Source organism: Penicillium robsamsonii (assembly GCF_028829455.1).
Source record: "Penicillium robsamsonii strain IBT 29466 chromosome Unknown utg000001l_segment0_segment0, whole genome shotgun sequence".
NCBI lineage: Eukaryota > Fungi > Ascomycota > Eurotiomycetes > Eurotiales > Aspergillaceae > Penicillium > Penicillium robsamsonii.
In genome coordinates, this window is record NW_026643219.1 from 1,379,142 (window position 1) to 1,398,104 (window position 18,963).

Genomic DNA, 18,963 nt, shown 5'->3' on the forward strand with positions numbered 1-18,963 from the left:
TACCTTCATATCTTCATGTGCAATACTAAAGCTAACTCGATCTTTGTATATGAATCGAAGGTATGGTAATTACTGCGGATGAATGACAGTTTCTATATATACATGTGTAATATGCTGTCAATGCGACAGCCTCCAGAGCGCGACGCACCAAATCCCAAATCATGGCTCAGGAGAGTCGGCACGACGGGTCTTTCGCTTCTTATTCGTGCCAGCCTTGGCCTTGGTAGTTGAGGTACCTCTCTTGGATCTCTTTTGTGAAACAGAGGTTTCTTCTTCCTCTTCGTCGCCGATAGCTGGCTCGTCATCCAGCAAGGTTCCGCCTGTCTGAGCTTCCTGACGTAGTCGACTAAATGCCTTTTCCATGCGGCTGGGTCTACCTGTGCGAGCACGAGGCGCAAATGCACCCGCGCCCTGTGGACCTTGCATGAATTGCGTGATGTTCGACTGTGTACCCTCCTGCTCTCGCCGGTTCATGTCGCGAATGACCGGTACTAGGACTTCATCAGTCCGCTCTTGGCTCCAGCCGATTGTCGTCATGAGGAAGGTTCGTAGCCCATTCAAATCAGGAACACCCCATTGGAATTGGGAAGGGTCGTCATCAACCACGGGTTCCAGGTATGCCTCGTCAACTTTGGGATCTGGGAATGAAGGAGGCAAGAAGATCTTGGATGCCTTCTTTCGAAATTTCTTCCGGAAAGCAAGGTGAGCATCTCCTACATTATTCGTACCCATTTGCAGGTCGGCCCACCAATCGCGGAACTCTTCGAGGTTGGAAAACTCGGTGAGTATCTCCAGTGCTGTGACAGGACCAATCCCGGGAATGCCCTCAGTGTAATCGCTGCCCAAGAGATGGGCAAAGCTAATAAGCTTCTGTCGATGGAGGGCGTACTCTTTCTCCAAGTCGGACGTCAAGTAACACTCGACGAACTTACTTTGATTAAACATGTTTTTGTAAACGCGCGTTCCACCGAAGAGGAAGATATCACTGTCATCCGTGACAATCCCGTCTACAAGGCCCAAAGATACCAATTTGGCGCACTGTGCTTCGGCTTCCATAGGTGCGGTGATATAGGGTAATCCAAAGAGCGTCAAGAGCTGTTGACACTCATTGATCATAATAGTAGTCACCTCGTCTGCATCGCGACGCTCGTTTCTTTGCTGAGATCGGAGTTGCTTCAGTTCTTGCTCGTAGTCAAAAGCTTCCTGGTTGGGAGCAGCATAGTTAAGAGTATTGGCAAATCGCACATGCTCCTCGCCCTCAGCTGCAAGCTGTTTGAACAGGTCTTCATCCTCCGGGTCACTGTAATCGGCTTGGTCCTGCACGAAAGCTTCTTCGACATTTTCGAACAACTGAGGCTGAGACTGGGCCTTTTGATGGGATACAACAGTGATCTCGGGGCCTTGAATGGGCTGCTGGGGGACAACATCTTCAAATTCTGGGGAAGGAGAGTGTTCGCTGCGTGGAGACCGATCATCAAGCGCGGGCACTTGTTCTTGGGTTTGTGTTCCAGCGCGCCCAAGTACCGTGTCATCAGTATTGATTGGAGCTGAAGCTGGTTCGCTCAAAGGCTTCTTCTGATCAAGATCTGTAGTAGAAAGCTCATTGTAAATCTTTTCAATGTCCTCCACTTGGAATTCGTGTTCGGGTTTGTTGTCCTGATTCTCGTATTCCTCCTCCTCCTCCTCTAGATCAATGACTTCCTTGTTGGCGGAACTTTCGTCAACATCAATAATGTCCGGGGAGCGACGATTAGACAGGAACAGATGATCTGGCGCCGCAATTTGCTCGTCATCCTTTTCAGGATCTTCAATAGGATCAACGATGAATCCAGAATCCGAGGGCTCACCAACAAACCACGGAGGAAGTGGGTCCATCTTTTTTGGTTTCTTTGTAGGCTCCTTCACGAAACCCCCTGCACTTTCGCCAACCACACCAGCTTTATCATTATCTCTCGTGGTCTTAGTGAGTCTAATGGATTCAAAAGGGAGAGGACCACTGAATGGATTTGGTGCACGAGAGGCTTTCTTCGAGACCTTTGTTCTTGCTATGGCAGCAGTAAAGTCCATTCCATCATCGCTCTCGGAATCAAGATCTGGCACCGTCTCATAAGATGGAGCTGATTTGATCGGTCGATGGATGGGCATATCGAGCAGATCAGATATATCTTCGTCATCCACTTCATCTGGTTGCAATGAAAGCGCAATAGCTCGATCGAGGTCATCGTCGTCGCCATCAAAGAACTCGTCAGTGTCGTTGTTTTGTTGTTGCGCACCAATATTTCCTTCAGCTTGAACAAAAAGCGAGTCATCTTCAACCTCTTGTACACGATATTCATTCACTGGTTGTTGCCGTGCAGTTTGACGTGATTCTTGTACAGCCCTTCTCAAGTCTACATTTCCGTCCGTCTGAAGTTGAAGGGACCGGTCGAACACACCCTCTTGAAGGAAAGGAAGTTTGGGAAGTCGATTCAGACCTTCGATTGGGACGTCCTCGAACTCATCTTCTTCTGACACCTCATCCTCATCAGACAGTATCTCAGGTCGATCTATATCGATTGGCTTCTCTTCGTGGCCTTCCCTGTTTCCCACAACACCTAGGACCCAGCCACCTTCATGTTCGCGATCCTTGACAAGCACGTATTCCCTGCCACGTTCTCCTGCAATCCGCTTCCCAGAGTTATAGAATGCTTCTTCTCCATTCATGCCGTTGATGTTCATTAATCGTTGCGTAAGGTCATTACGTTCTGCGACACGGTCGATTTGAAACCTCGAGAATGCCATGCGATCGGGAAACATGGTATCTAGCTGCTCTTTCGAATAACCCATTCGGAGTCGGCTTCTCAGTCTCGCTGCATTCAAGATATTATAGCGATCAGTAGCGGGTAAGCTAAGGAAAAACATGCTGTCGAAGTCGATTTTGGAAAAATCGTAAAGGTTGATATCTTGACCCTGGTGGAAATGTCTAGCATACTCCTCCAGCTCCTCTTGGGACATTATGCGTGGATCGTTTGGTGCTCCCATATCTTCAAGCGAGACATCTAAGTTAGGTAGGTGGTACGCGTCCTTCTTCTTGAACTTGCGACTTTTCTGCTTCTCTGTCTCTGTCATAAAAGCCTCCTCTGCGTAGATTGGGGCATCTGGCACATCCTCCTCTTCTTGGATTTGGGTCTTATTGCGTCGACGAGCGTCCTCCTCCTCCGCACGGCGTTGCATTTGTACAGCAAGCAACTTTCCAGCGGTCCTCGCTGCATCTTCCCTGTGACCCTCGCGTCTCTTCTTCCGGCCAGCGATCGTCTGCCTTTTTATGACTGGGGCCCCGCCATCAAAGACGAAGACGGGACGGATCCCGAAGTACAGCAGCTTGCATATACGGCGAAAGAATCCAACGACGTGAGAATTTCGGAGCGCATTGCCTTCTTTGTCTCGTACCGCTTTCAGGAATTGGTAGATCCAAATCGACGCGTCGACAGCGAGCCGTTTCTTGTTGAGTGTTTCGAGTTTGATGGGGCGAGCGCAAGGCTGCACGACCGTCCAAAGGCCGGTGACACCCATGGCTAGTCAAAGGAGTATCAGATCATGAGTCTGTATTAGGGATGTCTCGCATTTTAAAGAGAATCCACATGTAGCAAGAGAAGTGCTTGCAGGTAGCTAATTAGCGAAACAGGTACTAGGCAGTGACGTGAGTACCGAGCGCCGAGCCCCATGGCGCCTCGATCGCGAGATCACGTGTATAATATTACTGCATGTGGACTAGTGAACGATTTATGTAATCACATCGGGGAAATCATCGAAAAAGTAGTGGGCTTTTTTTGGCGTTTGGTGGGATGTACACTTGGATCTGAGGCAATTGAGACATTCCGCGTAATTCGCTTCTCTGCTTAATGTGCGTAGAAGTTGGCAATGTCTCTCTCACTCGAGGTCAGTGTTGCCATACCTGTAGTAAAAATGCCTGTCCCGCTGACTCAAATTGCAGCATATTGATGCTTTTCTCCCCATAACAGCGTTGAAGACGTTTGTATTGGGTGATAGACGTTTCATCTTTCAAAGTCAAGGCACTTACTTCCGGGTGGTTGATGAATCCACCGGTGTTGTCACCACTCAAATCCAGATATTCAAAAGAAACAATATCCATGGCTTCATTACTTTGGATCAACGACCACAAGATCATGATTCGAGCCATGTCCAAATAATCGTCTGGGGTGGTCGATCAGTGCGAGCGGTCAACATCTTTCTGGCCTCTGACAATGAAGTTACGTTGTCGGCCTCCAGTGCCGAGTTCACTGCTCCAGATTGGATCATGAGTGGATGCTCAGCTGCTACAGGTGGTCATCACGGGGCATTTTTTATCACTTCGAACAATGCACTCCTAAGTCTCGAAGTGCTCGACAGTGAGATGCCCGAGAGAAATACAACCATATCCATATATCAGCTGGCGACAAGTGTGAAGTCTATCCTTTACTCCGCCGATGTGATTGCGTTGTCTTCCTCTCATGTCCTCATTGCCGCTGGTACCGTCTTCGGAGAAATCATCGTGTGGTCTTGTTTCTTGAATAAAAACGGATCACACAAAGCTAATGCAGTCGGCTCGATCCACCATTTCTTCACGGGTCATGACGGATCAATCTTCGATGTCCGCATTTCTCCCCAGATCCCGTCTTTGAATGGAGGCCAGTCTGGTAGGATACTGGCAAGCTGCAGTGACGATAGAACCGTGAGAATCTGGGATATATCAGACTGTGAGCATAAAACGGCCCAAGATCCTTCTGCATATTCCACAGACGGGTTTGAATTACGAAGCACAGGTTTCGGTCCTGTCGAGGCAGGCGAGGAGAGCGTTGGGTCTGAGTCATGCGTGGTCCAGGCATTTGCTCACACGTCTCGCATTTGGGGTGTATATTTCAGGGCCATAAAAAATAAAAACCAAACTCATGTGGGATTGGTTTCTCGTGGAGAGGATTGCACATGCGTTTTGTGGGACCTACGTTGGCACTCATCATCCGCTGGGACGACTGATTATCAGCTCAACCAGACTTCCTCAATACAAACACATATTGGAAAGCACATTTGGTCTTTGGATCTTTGCAGAATTGGCTCTGAGACTTTGGTTTATACTGGAGGCGCCGATGGTGCATTGAAAAGTTTCCCCATCAAAGAAAATGATGATGAGCATCTGAGCTGCGGCTCTGGTTCTTCTGTGCAGCAATCATATGGCTTGCAAGCAAATGCGAAGAAGAAGCATCCCACAGCTGATGGAGCGAGAGTCTTTGCATTTGTCGCCCAGGACTGCCTTCTTCGCGTCTCTACAGAAGCCCAGATTCAGCTTGGATATCTCAACCAAACAGAGGAGACTGTCATTACTTGGGAGACAATATGTGAAACCCCTGACCTTGCTTCTTTCGCCGTCCTGACTGCCCTGCCGCGGATGGGTCTAGCATTGATCGGCAATTTCCAAGGATTCTATCGGCTCTATAATCACGCCACGAAATCTGTCATCAAAATTGCAGACGTTGGCAACAGGCCCCTTCAATCATTCTTCCTTCAGACTCACTCTTCCAAGACGGATACCTTGAATCCTTCTAACAACATCACCTTCCTTGTCTGTTATCCTACCGGAGAAGAAATAACGCTTGTCACTGTCTCGGACTGGAACAGCGATCATCCAAATGCCAAAACAATCACATTTAAGCTACCATCCACATTTGTTGTTTGCAGTGCGTCTTTCGTCTTTGAAGACCAATATTTGATTATAGGGTCAAAATTAGGCGGCCTTGCCATATACAGCACCTCCGAGGCTGAGCCCATATTGGTCAGCCGACGTGTTCATGGCCGAGAGTTTGTCAATCACATTAGTGTCGTGACATCTGTTACTACGAGTGACACCGCAAAATCGGATTTTGTATTGACCACTGGGCGAGACGGAACTTATTGCCTCCACGAATTACAGCTTGGTGGGAATGGAACAGATCCTGTATCGATACAGACAGTGCACCGTACCGCATCCATAACCGGTGGGAACATCGAAGGCGCCTATTTCGATAAATCGACTGGCGATTTCATGTTGTACGGATTCAGATCCCAGGATTTCGTCCTGCGCAACGAGTCGAAGCTAACGGATATCGTATCCATTGCTTCAGGCGGGTTTCGCCGAGGCTGGGACTTCATCCCAGGGGACAAAAATAACAATTCCTTCTTCACGTGGAAAGACGGATTTTCTTTGATGACTACTCGCATACGAGCTGGTGTTAGTACCTTGCTTCGAGCTGGAGGTCACGGACGGGAAATCAAAGCAATGGATGTTTTCAACCCTACTGGTGGAGATCGCACTCTTTTTGTGACTGGTGCAGAGGACACTACTGTTCGTATTTTCACGCCGACTTCCTCATTGGCTGCTAGTCCGTGGGGTAGCTTTGAGTGTCTTCGCGTCTTGGATACACACAAGTCTGGGATCCAACAGGTGACCTGGTCCAAGGATGGTAGATACCTATTCACCAGTGCTGCATATGAAGAGTTTTTCGTGTGGAGAGTCCGCACCATCCCCGTATTCGGCGTTGCTACAAAATTGATGGCTGCTAGTCCGAAGGACGACGAGAATTCAGATCTCCGGATACCTAGCTTCGATTTGCTGGAAGTAGAGGAAGTTGACGGGGAGCAGGGTTTCCTCCTGTGCCTTGCTCTTTCCAATTCCGTTTTTAAGGTAAGAGTCGTTCTTTCCCTCAAATATCATATCCAGCACTAACGTCATCGCAGATCTTCCACTTTTCACCATCTAATGGACAATTCACCCTCCTGGCTCGTGGAAAATATATGACCAATTGTTTAACCCAAGCCCACTTCTTGGTCACGAGCTCTTCTGTTAGCCTCATCACCGCAGCAACTGATGGCTACTTCACTCTCTGGGATCTAACAAGCACACTTGAACCATTTTACACAATCACACAGTCAACTTTGAAGGCCAAACAACCCTTCGACGGCTCTTCTGTCTCACCAGAAAACATCACGTGCGAAAGTCGATATCAGATTCATTCCAACAGTATCAAGGGGATGGAATTGGTTCCTATCTCTGACACAGCCACTGTTATTGTGGCTGGAGGTGATGATAACTCTCTCTCTGTGTCCCTCCTACGAACACATCCATCCAGCACGGGCACAAATGCACAGGTAGCTACGGTTTCTATCCCCGATGCTCACGCCGCGGCGGCCACCACGGTCAAAGTCCTCAATCAGCAAATCTCTCGTGATATTACATCAAATAAAGAATCCATCAAAATCACTGTGGCATCCTCTGGCAACGACCACCGAGTTAAAATTTGGTCAATCGCCGTGGACCCTTCAAAGCCTGGTACGCAGGGGATTATCGTGGGATTCTTACTGGATACATACAGCTCTGTAGCTGATATATCATCATTGGGATTTGTCCATGGACCTGGAAATGGCCTCCCCGCAGATAGCTCCGTGTCTGGATCGGAAAACAACCAGTCGCGATTGATTGTATGCGGCGTGGGCATGGAGATGTTTGCTGCCGAATCGGATCAAGCCTTATCTGCATGATGCCGATTCGATGTCGGGTAGATAAGACTCCAATGCAACAGTATGAACATAAATGATACCATGCGAGACTACATCATGCAAAACCACACCACGCGAGACTACAGATTCGGCTAAGAGGATGAAGATCGTAGATTCACCGGGCAAGGGGAAGACAGTAGTGAACTACTCGGATAAGAGGAAGACAAAAGTAAATTAAGGCGTTCTAGCTGCACAGCGGATCACTATTTAGCAGAGGAAAACCATACGACTGGACAATATACTCCGCAGTATATTGGGGTATTCGTCAACTCCAACGAACTACTCAACTTTTCCGAAATATCTTGATTATTCCACCCCAATATCTACCCCGCAGTTTCGGGGGAGTTCACCGTACGCATTCAGCTTAATATGGATGAGTGGGAACGATCCCATTGAGGAAAATGATTGACAAAGCGGTTAATTAAATGACATCTCGCATTTTTTTTTAATCTATTTGTCTCGGCTCTGGGGCTTGTTTACTTGGAGTATGAGATGGGACGGGGCGAACAAGGGATGAGTACATGTATAAAGGCAAGGAACGAACCTTGTAATGTGTGTATATTCTTCCAACAGACTACAAATTGTGTATTTTCCTCGCCATGAAGTATATTATTAGTTTGATCGCCGGCGCTGGGCTGGCTGCTGCTGCTCCCTTGGAAGCTCGCGCTACCAACAGCTTCTTCTTTACATTGTGAGTAATGATTGTCTCCTATCTATTCTCCACCAGGAAAGCAGCTAAAAGGTATCCGTAGTGGTGATTCCTACTCTATGAGCAGTTTCGATGTCAGTGGCACGCAGCCAGCTCCTGGCAACCCCATGGGGAACCCAACACTAGGTGAGTGTTATTCGCCCCCTGGCAAGCAGGCTTGACTGATCAAAAACAACAGGTACCGGGACAACGGGTGGCGGCGTCAACTGGGTGGGAGACCTGACCACTGTGAACAATGCCTCACTGGTCCTCAGCTACAACTTTGCTGTTGGAGGAGCGTCCCTCGACAATTCACTTGTCAAAACCAATACCGCAGAAGATATGGTAACGCAAGTGGCTAGCTTCGAGACAGCATATGGCAAGAAGCCTGCTACTGCACCATGGTCTTCAGACAATGCAGTCTTTGGATTCTGGATTGGAATTAATGAGTATGTTCCCCTTATGTCCCCATTAATGACTAGGCTAACCCTTCAATTTGCAGCATTGGTTGGGCTGCCGCAAGTAACGACGCCAGTGTCCTGGTTCCAAAGATCATGGCCCAGTATAAGGCTCAAGCTGAAAAGATCTACGCAAATGGTGGGCGGAAGTTCATCTTCATCAATGTCCCACCTGTAAGCCGATCTCCCCAGATCGCCAACCAAGGGACAGCCGTTGTGGCCAACCACGCTAAGTGGCTCGCGGCTTACAACGCTGCTCTTAAGAATATGGTCTATGAATTCATTGCAGACAACAGTGGCGTAAGTTATGTTATCGCATTATTTGTATGATTTGGCACAACTAACCTAGCCGCAGACTACAACCGTTCTCTACGATACATTCACCTTCATGGGCAAAGTCCTCGACGCTCCTGCAACATATGGATTCAACGATGCTACTTGTGTCAACGCCGATGGTACTTCTTGCGTCTGGTGGGATAACTACCACCCTGGTTATGCCTACCACAAGCTACAGGCAGCGGATATGAAAGAGCACATGCACTCTCTCGGTGCTTGGTAGGCTGATCAGAATGGTCCGGTGGAGAATTATCTGCAGAGCTAAGAGCAGTACTGTTCATTACTCAGATAGTTCTGTATAATCTGGCCTTCTTTCGAAAGACAAGGGTTTTTTTCCCGAGCGAATATCAAGATTTTTGAGCGCGATGGTACCTGTTTCAGCTAGCAATCAACTTGCCACACTTGCTTAGCCCACATAATTGTTTTCTGTCTCCATCAATTATTACAGCGTGTGTTTAAAACAAATTCGTTCTTGGTTTAGTAAAAATGATTAACTACATTAAACTAGTCATGGATATTACGCTCCACAGTCCCCTGGTGATAGTCTGATCTTATTATCCCTACCCCCCTGCACGTCAAAAACTATAAACGCCGATCGATACCTGAAGCGCCACGGGCTTGCAAAATATGAAAGCCCTCGAAACAAAGGGATGCATATTTAAGCCACCTGTGCCTGAAGAAAGCTTCATTGAAGCGGGGTATGTATGATGTACAGTGGATAATTCATCTTGGACACGGATCAGGTTTCTTCTAGCCTGAAGACTCGGGGACATTGCCTTCTTGGCTGTCCGTTTCGCATGAGGTAGCCAAGAAAGAGTGTTTCTCTCCATGTTCCATGATTCTGTGGATCCTCATTGGCGAGGGATTATTGTCGTGAGGCACTGTAATATCCGAACTTGCTGCACATCCTACCTATTCGTCGTCATAGACTTACTATACTCTCAAGGACTGAAGATCTATGAAGCTCCGTGTCCTTTTCTGTCACGAATCTCTAACTCCGTGGGGCGATACTCATTTGGAATATTCTGCAGGTTATTTGACGATATATGTTGTAGATACTTTAATTTACTGACAAGAGAACTATAAAAGCCCAAGTTCGCCGCGCCGTTGGTATCGTTCTGCATTGCTATCACATCACTCATTTTCTTTTGTTTTATTTTCTGGGTATAACCATTGATCTTATCCAACAAAGAGCTTGACTCATCAATATGAGATTCGATCACATTGCCCTCATCGCTGCTGCGGCTGGATCCGCAGCGGCAGCTCCTGCGAAGAATGCAAAGAGAGCTTCACCCTTCCAATGTTCGAGACCATGAATCCAAAAGATGTTTCTAATCATCTATTGACCAAATTGCTTGTATAGGGTTCGGAACAAGCGAATCTGTAGCCGAATTCGGCGAGAAGAACATTCCTGGTGTCTACGTGAGTGGGCCAAACATGTCTTTGGAGAACCTCAATTGATAAAGATGTAACAGGGAAAGGATTATTACTTCCCGGATGCCAGTGCAATCCAAACATTGGCTGAGAAAGGCATGAACATCTTCCGGGTGGCGTTCAAGATGGAACGGCTGGTACCGAACACCATGACTGGAGGATTTGATGCTGCCTACCTAAGCAATCTGACCGCAGTATGTTGTACCCTATCTACCAAAATAAGAACAAGGGGATACTGATCTAGTGGCAGACGGTCAAAGCCATCACCGATGCAGGATCCCATGCTGTGCTTGATCCCCATAACTATGGAAGATAGTGAGTGCTCTATCAAATGAACGAGTGGATGAATCGAAGCTTATTACTGTTCACAGCAACGAGGAGATCATGTCAACCCCCGCCGACTTCCAGACATTCTGGAAGAACGTCGCAGGCGAGTTCGTTGAGAACGAGCTAGTCATTTTCGACACAAGTCAGTATCCCAAACCGTTAGTCACATCACAGGTCGCCTGTTAACCAAATCATGCACAGACAACGAGTACCACGAGATGGACCAGGACCTCGTCCTGAAGCTCAACCAGGCAGCCATTGACGGTATCCGCGCAGCGGGGGCAAAGAGCCAATACATCTTCGTCGAGGGCAACTCCTGGTCCGGCGCGTGGACTTGGGTCGAGGTGAACGATAACCTGAAGGACCTGACCGATCCCGAAGACAAGATCGTCTACGAGATGCACCAGTACCTCGACTCGGACGGATCAGGCACGAACGAGGCATGTGTGTCGACGACGATTGGAGCGGAGCGCGTGACGGATGCGACACAGTGGCTGAAGGATAACAAAAAGGTTGGAGTTATTGGCGAGTTCGCCGGTGGTGTCAACGATGACTGCAAGACGGCAATTACCGGCATGCTTGATTTCATGGGCGAAAACTCGGACGTCTGGCTCGGCGCATTGTGGTGGGCTGCTGGACCTTGGTGGGCTGACTACATGTTCAGTATTGAGCCTCCCACTGGGCCGGCCTATACTGGTATGTTGTCGACTCTTGAGCCATATTTGCAGTAAACCTTGTCAATTGAGGCGAATATGAAAATCCATAGTCGCGTGTGAGTTTTAAGTTCGGTTGCTGCAATTTGAAATTTCTTTTTGTGATGAACGTATCATTTGCCTAAAAGGTGGTAGATGAAACGATTAAAATTTCCAATGGCCACAGGTGTCGATCAGCGCATGGTTTTGCCTAGAGAAAGAAACAAATATCCCAGAATATTTTAAGTTGCGCAATAGTTAGGTTCGTGGGGTTATCCCAGATTCAGAAAAGTTTATTTGAGAATAAATATAGAACAAGGCATCACAGTAAATTTGGCCAGAAACAGCGGAGATGAGTGGAATGTACAGGGCGGGATATAATGCCAAGAGAAAAATAGGGAAGCCTGGCATCCAACTCGTACAGTACTCCATTGGCTTACGCAGTCTTGAGGCGGAGAGGGAAAATTTCAAAATGATCCACAAGGCTGTTCAGGGTAGAGAGAATGACGAAGCTCGGGATTGGAGCATCACCTGTTTTGGCCACTGAAATGATGATCCTGGGGTCAGAACACGGATATGACGTGATTGAGTTTTGCAGGTACACTTCCCATGTAAATATACATGTTGTATGTGTAAGTTAGTTCTGAGATATAATCATCTGAGAATATTATATACTAAATCATATCTCCAAAACGTAGATTCTTCTGATCTGACTGTGTAGGGATAGATGAAGGAGCAGATTAAGGACTATGCCAGCCCAAATAGGACTAGTGCAGCCACAAATAGAAGCAAACGTGGCCCTGGCGTGGCCCTGGCGACGTGACCGCTCAGCCACTGATTGGTCCGCTGATCCTGCGCCTCCTTCCATGGGAGGCTGGTGTTCGTGTTAGTGTGAGGCTGTACAGTTGTTTACTTACCTGGGGATGTTTTTATATTAAAGTGTGCCCCCATCTCACCTCTCCACTTCTCATCCATCTTTCACCTCTTTCTCAATAATCCTATCTTTCCTATCAATACACCTATTCATTATGGGGAAAGCCGGTCGCGTTGCGTGTATCTTCACGCCCTATGCCTTGACCATCGCATCATTAATTTGCATCATTCTGGTGGGATTGGGTTGCACAAAAGCCAGTTCTGATACCTTGAACAATTTATACTTCATTCGTGTAAGTGATCAAAGCTCTGCCTGGCTACTGCGCCCGCTAATGCCAATAATATATAGCTCGATCTCTCAAACATAAGCACAGGATCAGCAATTACATCAGAAATCACAGATCGTCTCGACGATCTACACATCACTTCTGTCACTGCAGCGGAAATCGAGGAGACCATCAAAACCTTCCAGAATGATGCCGACATCGCTGATTTCTACGACATCGGTCTCTGGGGCTACTGCGAGGGAAATTCCACCAAGGGCAAGGACACTGTCTCTTCCTGCACAGAGCCTAAGGCCCAGTTCTACTTTAACCCGTCTACAATCCTAAGCATGAGCGAGACCCAGCTTGAGAAGGAGCTTGGCAGCGGCTTCAAGAAGACCATGAACGTTTACAAGGCCGTCTCCAAGTGGATGTTCATTGCCTACCTGGTTGCCTTCATTGCAACCTGCGCCCAGGTCCTGCTTGGTATCTTCGCCATCTTCAGCCGCTGGGGCAGCTGCGTCACCACCATTGTCTCGATTGTTTCCTTCCTCTTCACTCTCGGCGCATCGCTTACCTCGACCATCATGTTCTCCATCGCAAAGGGCTCCATCGGCACAGCCCTCAAGGTCTATGGTGTCGAAGTAGACCTGGGTAAGAACATCTACGTCGCGACTTGGTTTGCAGTCGCTTTCTCTCTGGCAGCCACCATCTTCTGGATGTTCAGCACCTGCTGCTGCTCCGGTCGCTCGCCCTATGGCCACAAGGACCGCCACGACACCCGCGGTGTCACCGCAGAGAAGGCTCCCTACACCTATGAACCCATCGGTGCCGCCCACCCTCCCTTCGGTTCCTCACAGCCGTATGCTCCCCAGCACGGTTACACCACATCCTATCCTCCTACCCCCAACCACCACAATGATATCCCCTTGACCCACAACAACCAGCATTCGAGCGCCTACGAGCCCTTCCGTCATTCCTAAAAAGATTCTGGGCTTTTATGACTGTATACCCCTTCCGAAGCGATTTTAGATTGGCGATACCAAGGCGTTCTCGTGGTTTTTTTATGCATGTCTTTAATGACCATATCCCTTTCCCGAATTTTTGATGATCATGCCATTTTGCAAACGAGACTATAGTCTCGATGGGAGGGAACACTTGCATTTCTGTATATTTGTCTGATGCCCCACGGAGGAATCATTATCTATTCGCCTGCAACTTGATTCAAATACAAAATCCATTTACAAATAACATCTGGCTCTTCGATCTCTTTGATTTCGTAAAATTACCTAATTTGTCCATTTGTCCGACCATCCCCCAAACTGTGTATTTCCCAGTCCATAATCCCGCTCCTACTGACCTAGTTTGTATGTTTATACATCGTACTAACCCATTCTAACCATTAAGGTTCTTTCCTTCTCTGTGGGTCCAAGTAGCTTCAACACCATCGCAGAATGAGACAAGTGGCTTTTTTGCAACTCGGGGGCTTAGAGGCCTAAGCTAGGATCTGCAGCGAGGCTCGAGCGCGTTGGGCTGCCAAGCGCATGGTCTATATACATGAGACTAGATACGAGCCTGCTTGACTGTTGCCGATCTCTACTTCGCTATCCTTGCATCAATTTTTGATGCTGTCGGAGGCGTTGAGGGTCCACGGGGAATCTAAGAATAAGAAATCCGATAGAGGGATATTTTCGGCCTTTCAGTGGACGATTGCAAATGGAGCACACATACGATTAGGGTTTAGTAAATTATCGGAGCTTGATATTGTCACTACTGGGGGGAATTGGGTATCGGGGCATGAGTCTTTTGATTCAACATCCTTCCTGGGTTTGGGTGATTAGAAGATAATGCACAAAGAATTCAAGAATCCGAATCCGAATCTAAAAATAAGATAGCACACTATCTCATATTTTGTTTCCTTTTGCTCGAGTAAGCATAAAATGAAATGGTATCTGCCGTTATGCGTGCCCCTTGCCATTGCGCCGACCGAGCTGTTGGCCCGTATAAATAGAAATACAATTCTTGAGTGGAAGGTGTCTGAACAAATACAATGGCTAGGGATTAGGGTTCTTCCTTTGGTTGTAGGTGGGCCGACAAATGACACCCTTCTCATCAAGTAGAACTCTAGCTCCACCGCGACGATTGAGTTCCTGAAGAACATTCTGATCTTGGCGAGCCCAGCGCTTGAATGGCGTGTCGGGGTCATCAGACCACACAGGACCTGTGGGGTATATGTTCCGAAGAGATCGGAACCAAGGTCTTCGTTGCCTTCGAGGCTCGATCACGGCAGCATTGAGAGAACCCAGGGCCGCGGGCGGGTCGGGCGGGGCGGGAGAGGCAGAGATGTGGCGATCGTCAGTATCATCGCCAAGTTCAATGCTGGCAGTTTCATGGTGAGTATCGTCTCCTTCCTGTGTATCGTCAACTTCGTCCATGCCGGGTTCGGCCATGTCAACGTCGTTCGGATCAGGCGCAACGCGAGTGTTATCTGCGTCGTATTGCGTTGCATCGACCTTCTTTTCATCAAGACCGAAGAGCACAGGCTGCTGCTCGTTGCTGTTAATGATAATTTGGGAGCCAATCGACCCACTGGATGAATCGTTTGCCTCAACTTTGACCTCCACCGAATCTGGGCCAGTGTCAGTAGAGGATGACGATGACTGCGTTGAAATTGGCATGTCGACATCCGGAACAGGAACATCAACAAATGAGCGCGTATGAAGGGTTGAAAGCTTTCCCACAAGACTGGCGGTGAAAGAAGAGTTGGCCGCTTCGCTTTGCAGCGCTTTATCCTGAGTTTCCTCGCCTTCAATGGTAGGCGGAACAAACTGAGAGGCGACTATGTCAACTCCATGGGCTGTTAGGCTTCTCTTTTTGTGCTGGGGGCGTGAGAATGTCGAGCAAAAGAAAACTTCGTAATCTAGTGCCTTTGACTGTTGAGATGTGCGCTCTGCAAAATAGCGTGGGTACTCCTCCAGATGTTGGATGACAAAGTCATCCCATAAGAACGACCGTTGCAGCTGGCCCCTTTGCCGCATTGTCTGCAGTTTCGAGCACATCTCTACAAAGTGAGCGAAATCACCAGAATATGGCGAGTAATCATTGCAGAACTTTTCATAAATTGTCTGTGCTTCAGCGTATTTGTCAGACTTGCCGATAAAGCCCTGCCGCCGTGCTACCAAATCGACATTTGGCCTGGGGGATGCCTTTTGGCCAGTATCAGCACTCCCGCGGCGAGGAGAGCGTGAAGATTTGGATGGTGATTCTCCGTGAGCAGCGACCCAGGCGGTGAATTCCATAGGTGACAATTCCGGCAATTGCGAGGCTCCGTCAAGGGAAAAAGGTCCTCTGGAAGAATCTTGACTTGGTTCATGAAGTTGAGACATGGGTAGCGAGTGGCACCCGGAATAAGGAACAGACGATGGGTCATCCGAGGGGTCTAAATGGAAGATAGACGAGCCACGCTGTCGCTGAGCAGGTCTTGATGAATCAAGTACAACGTCCGAAGACGACTGGACTGTCGCCTGTGATAGTGCATGTACGCTGCTTGTTTGAGTCTGAGTACATAGCACGTCCACTCGCAGTGACTCGTCTGCCAATGTTGGTAAAGATGGATTTGGTGTCTCTTGAGATAGATCGCTTTGCCCGTTGGTATCTTGCGAGCGGTAGGTATTGAGGATTCGAGATGAGGAGGATGTCTTGGCAGCCCAAGAGGATGGATTCTGAGAGCGCTGGAGTGCTAATCCAACTTTCTTTTTGCTTTGCTTCTCGGGATTCAGGCGTATCGTATGGGCTGTAGGTGTCTCCACTACTTGGACAGTCCCCCCGCAAATCTTGGAAGCGATGGCCCCGAGCTAGTAAGCTCCTGCTCGGGCTGACTGCTTAACGGAACGCTTCCTCCTAGAGCGAAAGGGACATATGTTTCCATCTCTGGCTCGTCGCTCTCATCGTCACTTGATTCATCACTGAGCTCAGGTATAAATGGGGGGTTTTGCGCGGGCTGTTCATCATGAGAATGTCTTTGTATTAGACTTGGGGGTAGGTCATCAACCATATCGAGCGATATAGGGGCGTTTTCTTTTCGGGGTGGGTCACCGTCAGGACCATAGCCCAAAGACACTGGATTTCTCGGCTTTGCTGTTACTTCGTCGGGAGACTGAGACCTTTGTTGCCCTGCTGTCTTGATATTGTCCTTTGATGCGACAATATCTCTCTGCCCTGGCTGAAATGAAGCACTGCAAGATCCGTTCACCATGTCCACATCGCCATCATGTGCAAATTGAAAAACATTATATTGAGTGCCGCTTGGCGTAGGGGGGTTTCTGGTAGGCCTTCTGTATCTTGGGGGAGAGGCGGTGTCTCGCGGAAGAACATCTCGAGCAGGGGTCCTATTCGGCGACGGGGACCATGGTATGGGGGATGTTTGGATATCGTTCGGGGTGGGAGTAAGGGCACATTCGGATACTTGGTCTTCTTCTCCTTCTCCTTCTTCTTCTTCTTCTTCTTCTTCTTCTTCTTCTTCTAGTTCTTCGACTAAATGTTGTCTTCTTCGTGCAATGCTGTTCCATTGCGTCAAAAGATGAGGTGGTACATGGCATAAAGGTGCAGATACACCGGGGTCCTGAGGGATCCATTTGAGTCCTTCCAAAAGTTCTGCCTGATCTTTTGGTATATCAACTTCGCTCAGAGGTATTTGTATCATTCCTTCCCATGGATTAGTTGTGGATGGGCACACACTGTCTGTTTTGGTGCTTACGATCTGCACTGTAGGAAGTGATGGCATGGCCTTATTTTGCACTTGCTCGGATTCAATTGTGTCTGCCGGTATCACCTCTCTGGCATCAAGACGCTGTCGCTTTGTGGAGAGTGATGTGTGTGGGCTCTGCGGGTCTTGCGGGTCTTGCGGGTCTTGCGAGTCCAGGTGATCATCCCGAGCTTCTTGTGGTGGTGCATCTGTACTGCCACGATGTCTTTTTTTCGAAAACTGCTGGTTATCCCCGGTTCCAACGGTATGAGCCCGGCCATGATCATCCGACTCATTTGGGGATTGCGAGACCTGACTTCGAACCTCCGCTATTAGGTTATCCACATCTTGACTGAGATTGGCGAGAGACATATCGGTAGCAGAGTTACTAGTGCCCGTCGCATCAGCAGTGTTGCTAGAAAGTCTTCGGAATGAGGGTTGTGTTCCAGTTGGATATGTGTCAATTTCTTGTGGTGCCAGAGACTTCATCTCATTTGGCAAAGGAGAGCGCCTGGTTTTACGTTCACCTAGAGATAGTCCACGGGTCTCTGGAAGTTCTCGAGTGGCTGGGCCGTCCGTTTGAATCGAACGAGAAGGCGCGAGCAGTCCTAGAAGATCCGATGACCCGTTGAGGGAAACACGATTGGTCATTGAATTACCCTTCGGTGTGCCATGGCGTATATTAGACGGGGGTTGGGAGAAGAGGAACTGTGATGTCGAGTTGTTTTGATGGGGTAGCATGGGTTGATCACGCTGAGAGACAAATGAGTCGGTCAAGCCAGTATCAGGTTGACTATTAGAGCCAGGATGCGCTTGTGTCTTTCGGATTTTCTCGGATGCCATAGTCATTAGGGTTCTGAGAGTCGGCGTCTTCTTGAGCTTTGGTTTCGGCACATCCCCTCTCGGGACTGCATTCGGGTGGATGGTAAAGCGATTGACGTGAAGGTAGACATCCGGAACAGACGCCGAGTACGTAAAAATGAGCTTGATGTCGGAAAGTTCAACCAGGTGTCTAGGGCCCCCTTTGACCGACGGTGGGCAGGGTGAGGTTTCTTTCTGTGCGTCCGGCGAGCCGCGTAGAATAATCGCATCAATCTGATTCTTTGAGTCTGTGAATGTGGCTCGGTGACTGTCTTCTCCTTGTCCCCACTGAAAGACAAAAGACATACAGTTAGCAACAATTCTATTTCCTCCACATCCGGTTGAGATATCTTACCGATACAACAATGGCTGTGTTTACTGTGGGTTTGCGGATAATGAAAATGAGGCATCCCTCATAATCCTCCACTTGGATTTCATCTTGATCATTTTGACCGAGGTAGGCCGAGAGACATTGGTCGGCCAAAGCCGCAAACCAGGGACTCACTGGATTCATCGTGGGAATCCAGCCTTTTGATCAATGTACACAGCATATGGGTCATAGCTAGTAAGAGTAAGCAGTGGATGGATGCCCAGGTGGGATGTTTGTAAGGCGTAGTTTACCTACATATGTGTAGAAAGACAAGGTCGCACATCAAAAATCCACTGAACCGCGTCTTATCGGAGCTGCCCAGACGCGCCTACCTAGCTTACTCAGCACCAC

At 48.4% G+C, this 18,963-nt stretch overlaps 6 protein-coding genes across 6 annotated transcripts; 4 read left to right on the forward strand and 2 right to left on the reverse strand.

The window, feature by feature from the left end:
* Positions 1 to 159: 159 nt before the first annotated feature.
* On the reverse strand, positions 160 to 3,552 carry N7447_000561 (ssDNA endodeoxyribonuclease RAD2; the record flags this gene model as incomplete). The annotated part of the gene is made up of 1 exon (XM_057224837.1): positions 160 to 3,552. One exon carries the CDS (start codon positions 3,550 to 3,552, stop codon positions 160 to 162), a length of 3,393 nt encoding a protein of 1,130 aa, XP_057088853.1.
* Positions 3,553 to 3,900: 348 nt separating this feature from the next.
* N7447_000562 (tRNA (34-2'-O)-methyltransferase regulator RTT10) lies at positions 3,901 to 7,548 on the forward strand (the record flags this gene model as incomplete). The annotated part of the gene is made up of 3 exons (XM_057224838.1): positions 3,901 to 3,918; positions 3,974 to 6,694; positions 6,748 to 7,548. 3 exons carry the CDS (start codon positions 3,901 to 3,903, stop codon positions 7,546 to 7,548), a joined length of 3,540 nt encoding a protein of 1,179 aa, XP_057088854.1.
* Positions 7,549 to 8,165: 617 nt separating this feature from the next.
* Positions 8,166 to 9,271, forward strand: N7447_000563 (SGNH/GDSL hydrolase family protein; the record flags this gene model as incomplete). Its single annotated transcript, XM_057224839.1, has 5 exons — positions 8,166 to 8,257; positions 8,319 to 8,401; positions 8,454 to 8,703; positions 8,757 to 9,012; positions 9,068 to 9,271. The coding sequence occupies 5 exons, from the start codon at positions 8,166 to 8,168 to the stop codon at positions 9,269 to 9,271; spliced, it is 885 nt and encodes a 294-aa protein (XP_057088855.1).
* A 985-nt stretch (positions 9,272 to 10,256) lies between these two features.
* Positions 10,257 to 11,540, forward strand: N7447_000564 (glycoside hydrolase family 5 protein; the record flags this gene model as incomplete). The annotated part of the gene is made up of 6 exons (XM_057224840.1): positions 10,257 to 10,350; positions 10,412 to 10,470; positions 10,524 to 10,676; positions 10,733 to 10,797; positions 10,854 to 10,951; positions 11,011 to 11,540. 6 exons carry the CDS (start codon positions 10,257 to 10,259, stop codon positions 11,538 to 11,540), a joined length of 999 nt encoding a protein of 332 aa, XP_057088856.1.
* A 989-nt stretch (positions 11,541 to 12,529) lies between these two features.
* On the forward strand, positions 12,530 to 13,620 carry N7447_000565 (SUR7/PalI family protein; the record flags this gene model as incomplete). The annotated part of the gene is made up of 2 exons (XM_057224841.1): positions 12,530 to 12,667; positions 12,724 to 13,620. 2 exons carry the CDS (start codon positions 12,530 to 12,532, stop codon positions 13,618 to 13,620), a joined length of 1,035 nt encoding a protein of 344 aa, XP_057088857.1.
* Positions 13,621 to 14,691: 1,071 nt separating this feature from the next.
* N7447_000566 (uncharacterized protein) lies at positions 14,692 to 18,756 on the reverse strand (the record flags this gene model as incomplete). The annotated part of the gene is made up of 3 exons (XM_057224842.1): positions 14,692 to 16,491; positions 16,530 to 18,530; positions 18,598 to 18,756. 3 exons carry the CDS (start codon positions 18,754 to 18,756, stop codon positions 14,692 to 14,694), a joined length of 3,960 nt encoding a protein of 1,319 aa, XP_057088858.1.
* Between the last annotated feature and the right edge of the window lie 207 nt (positions 18,757 to 18,963).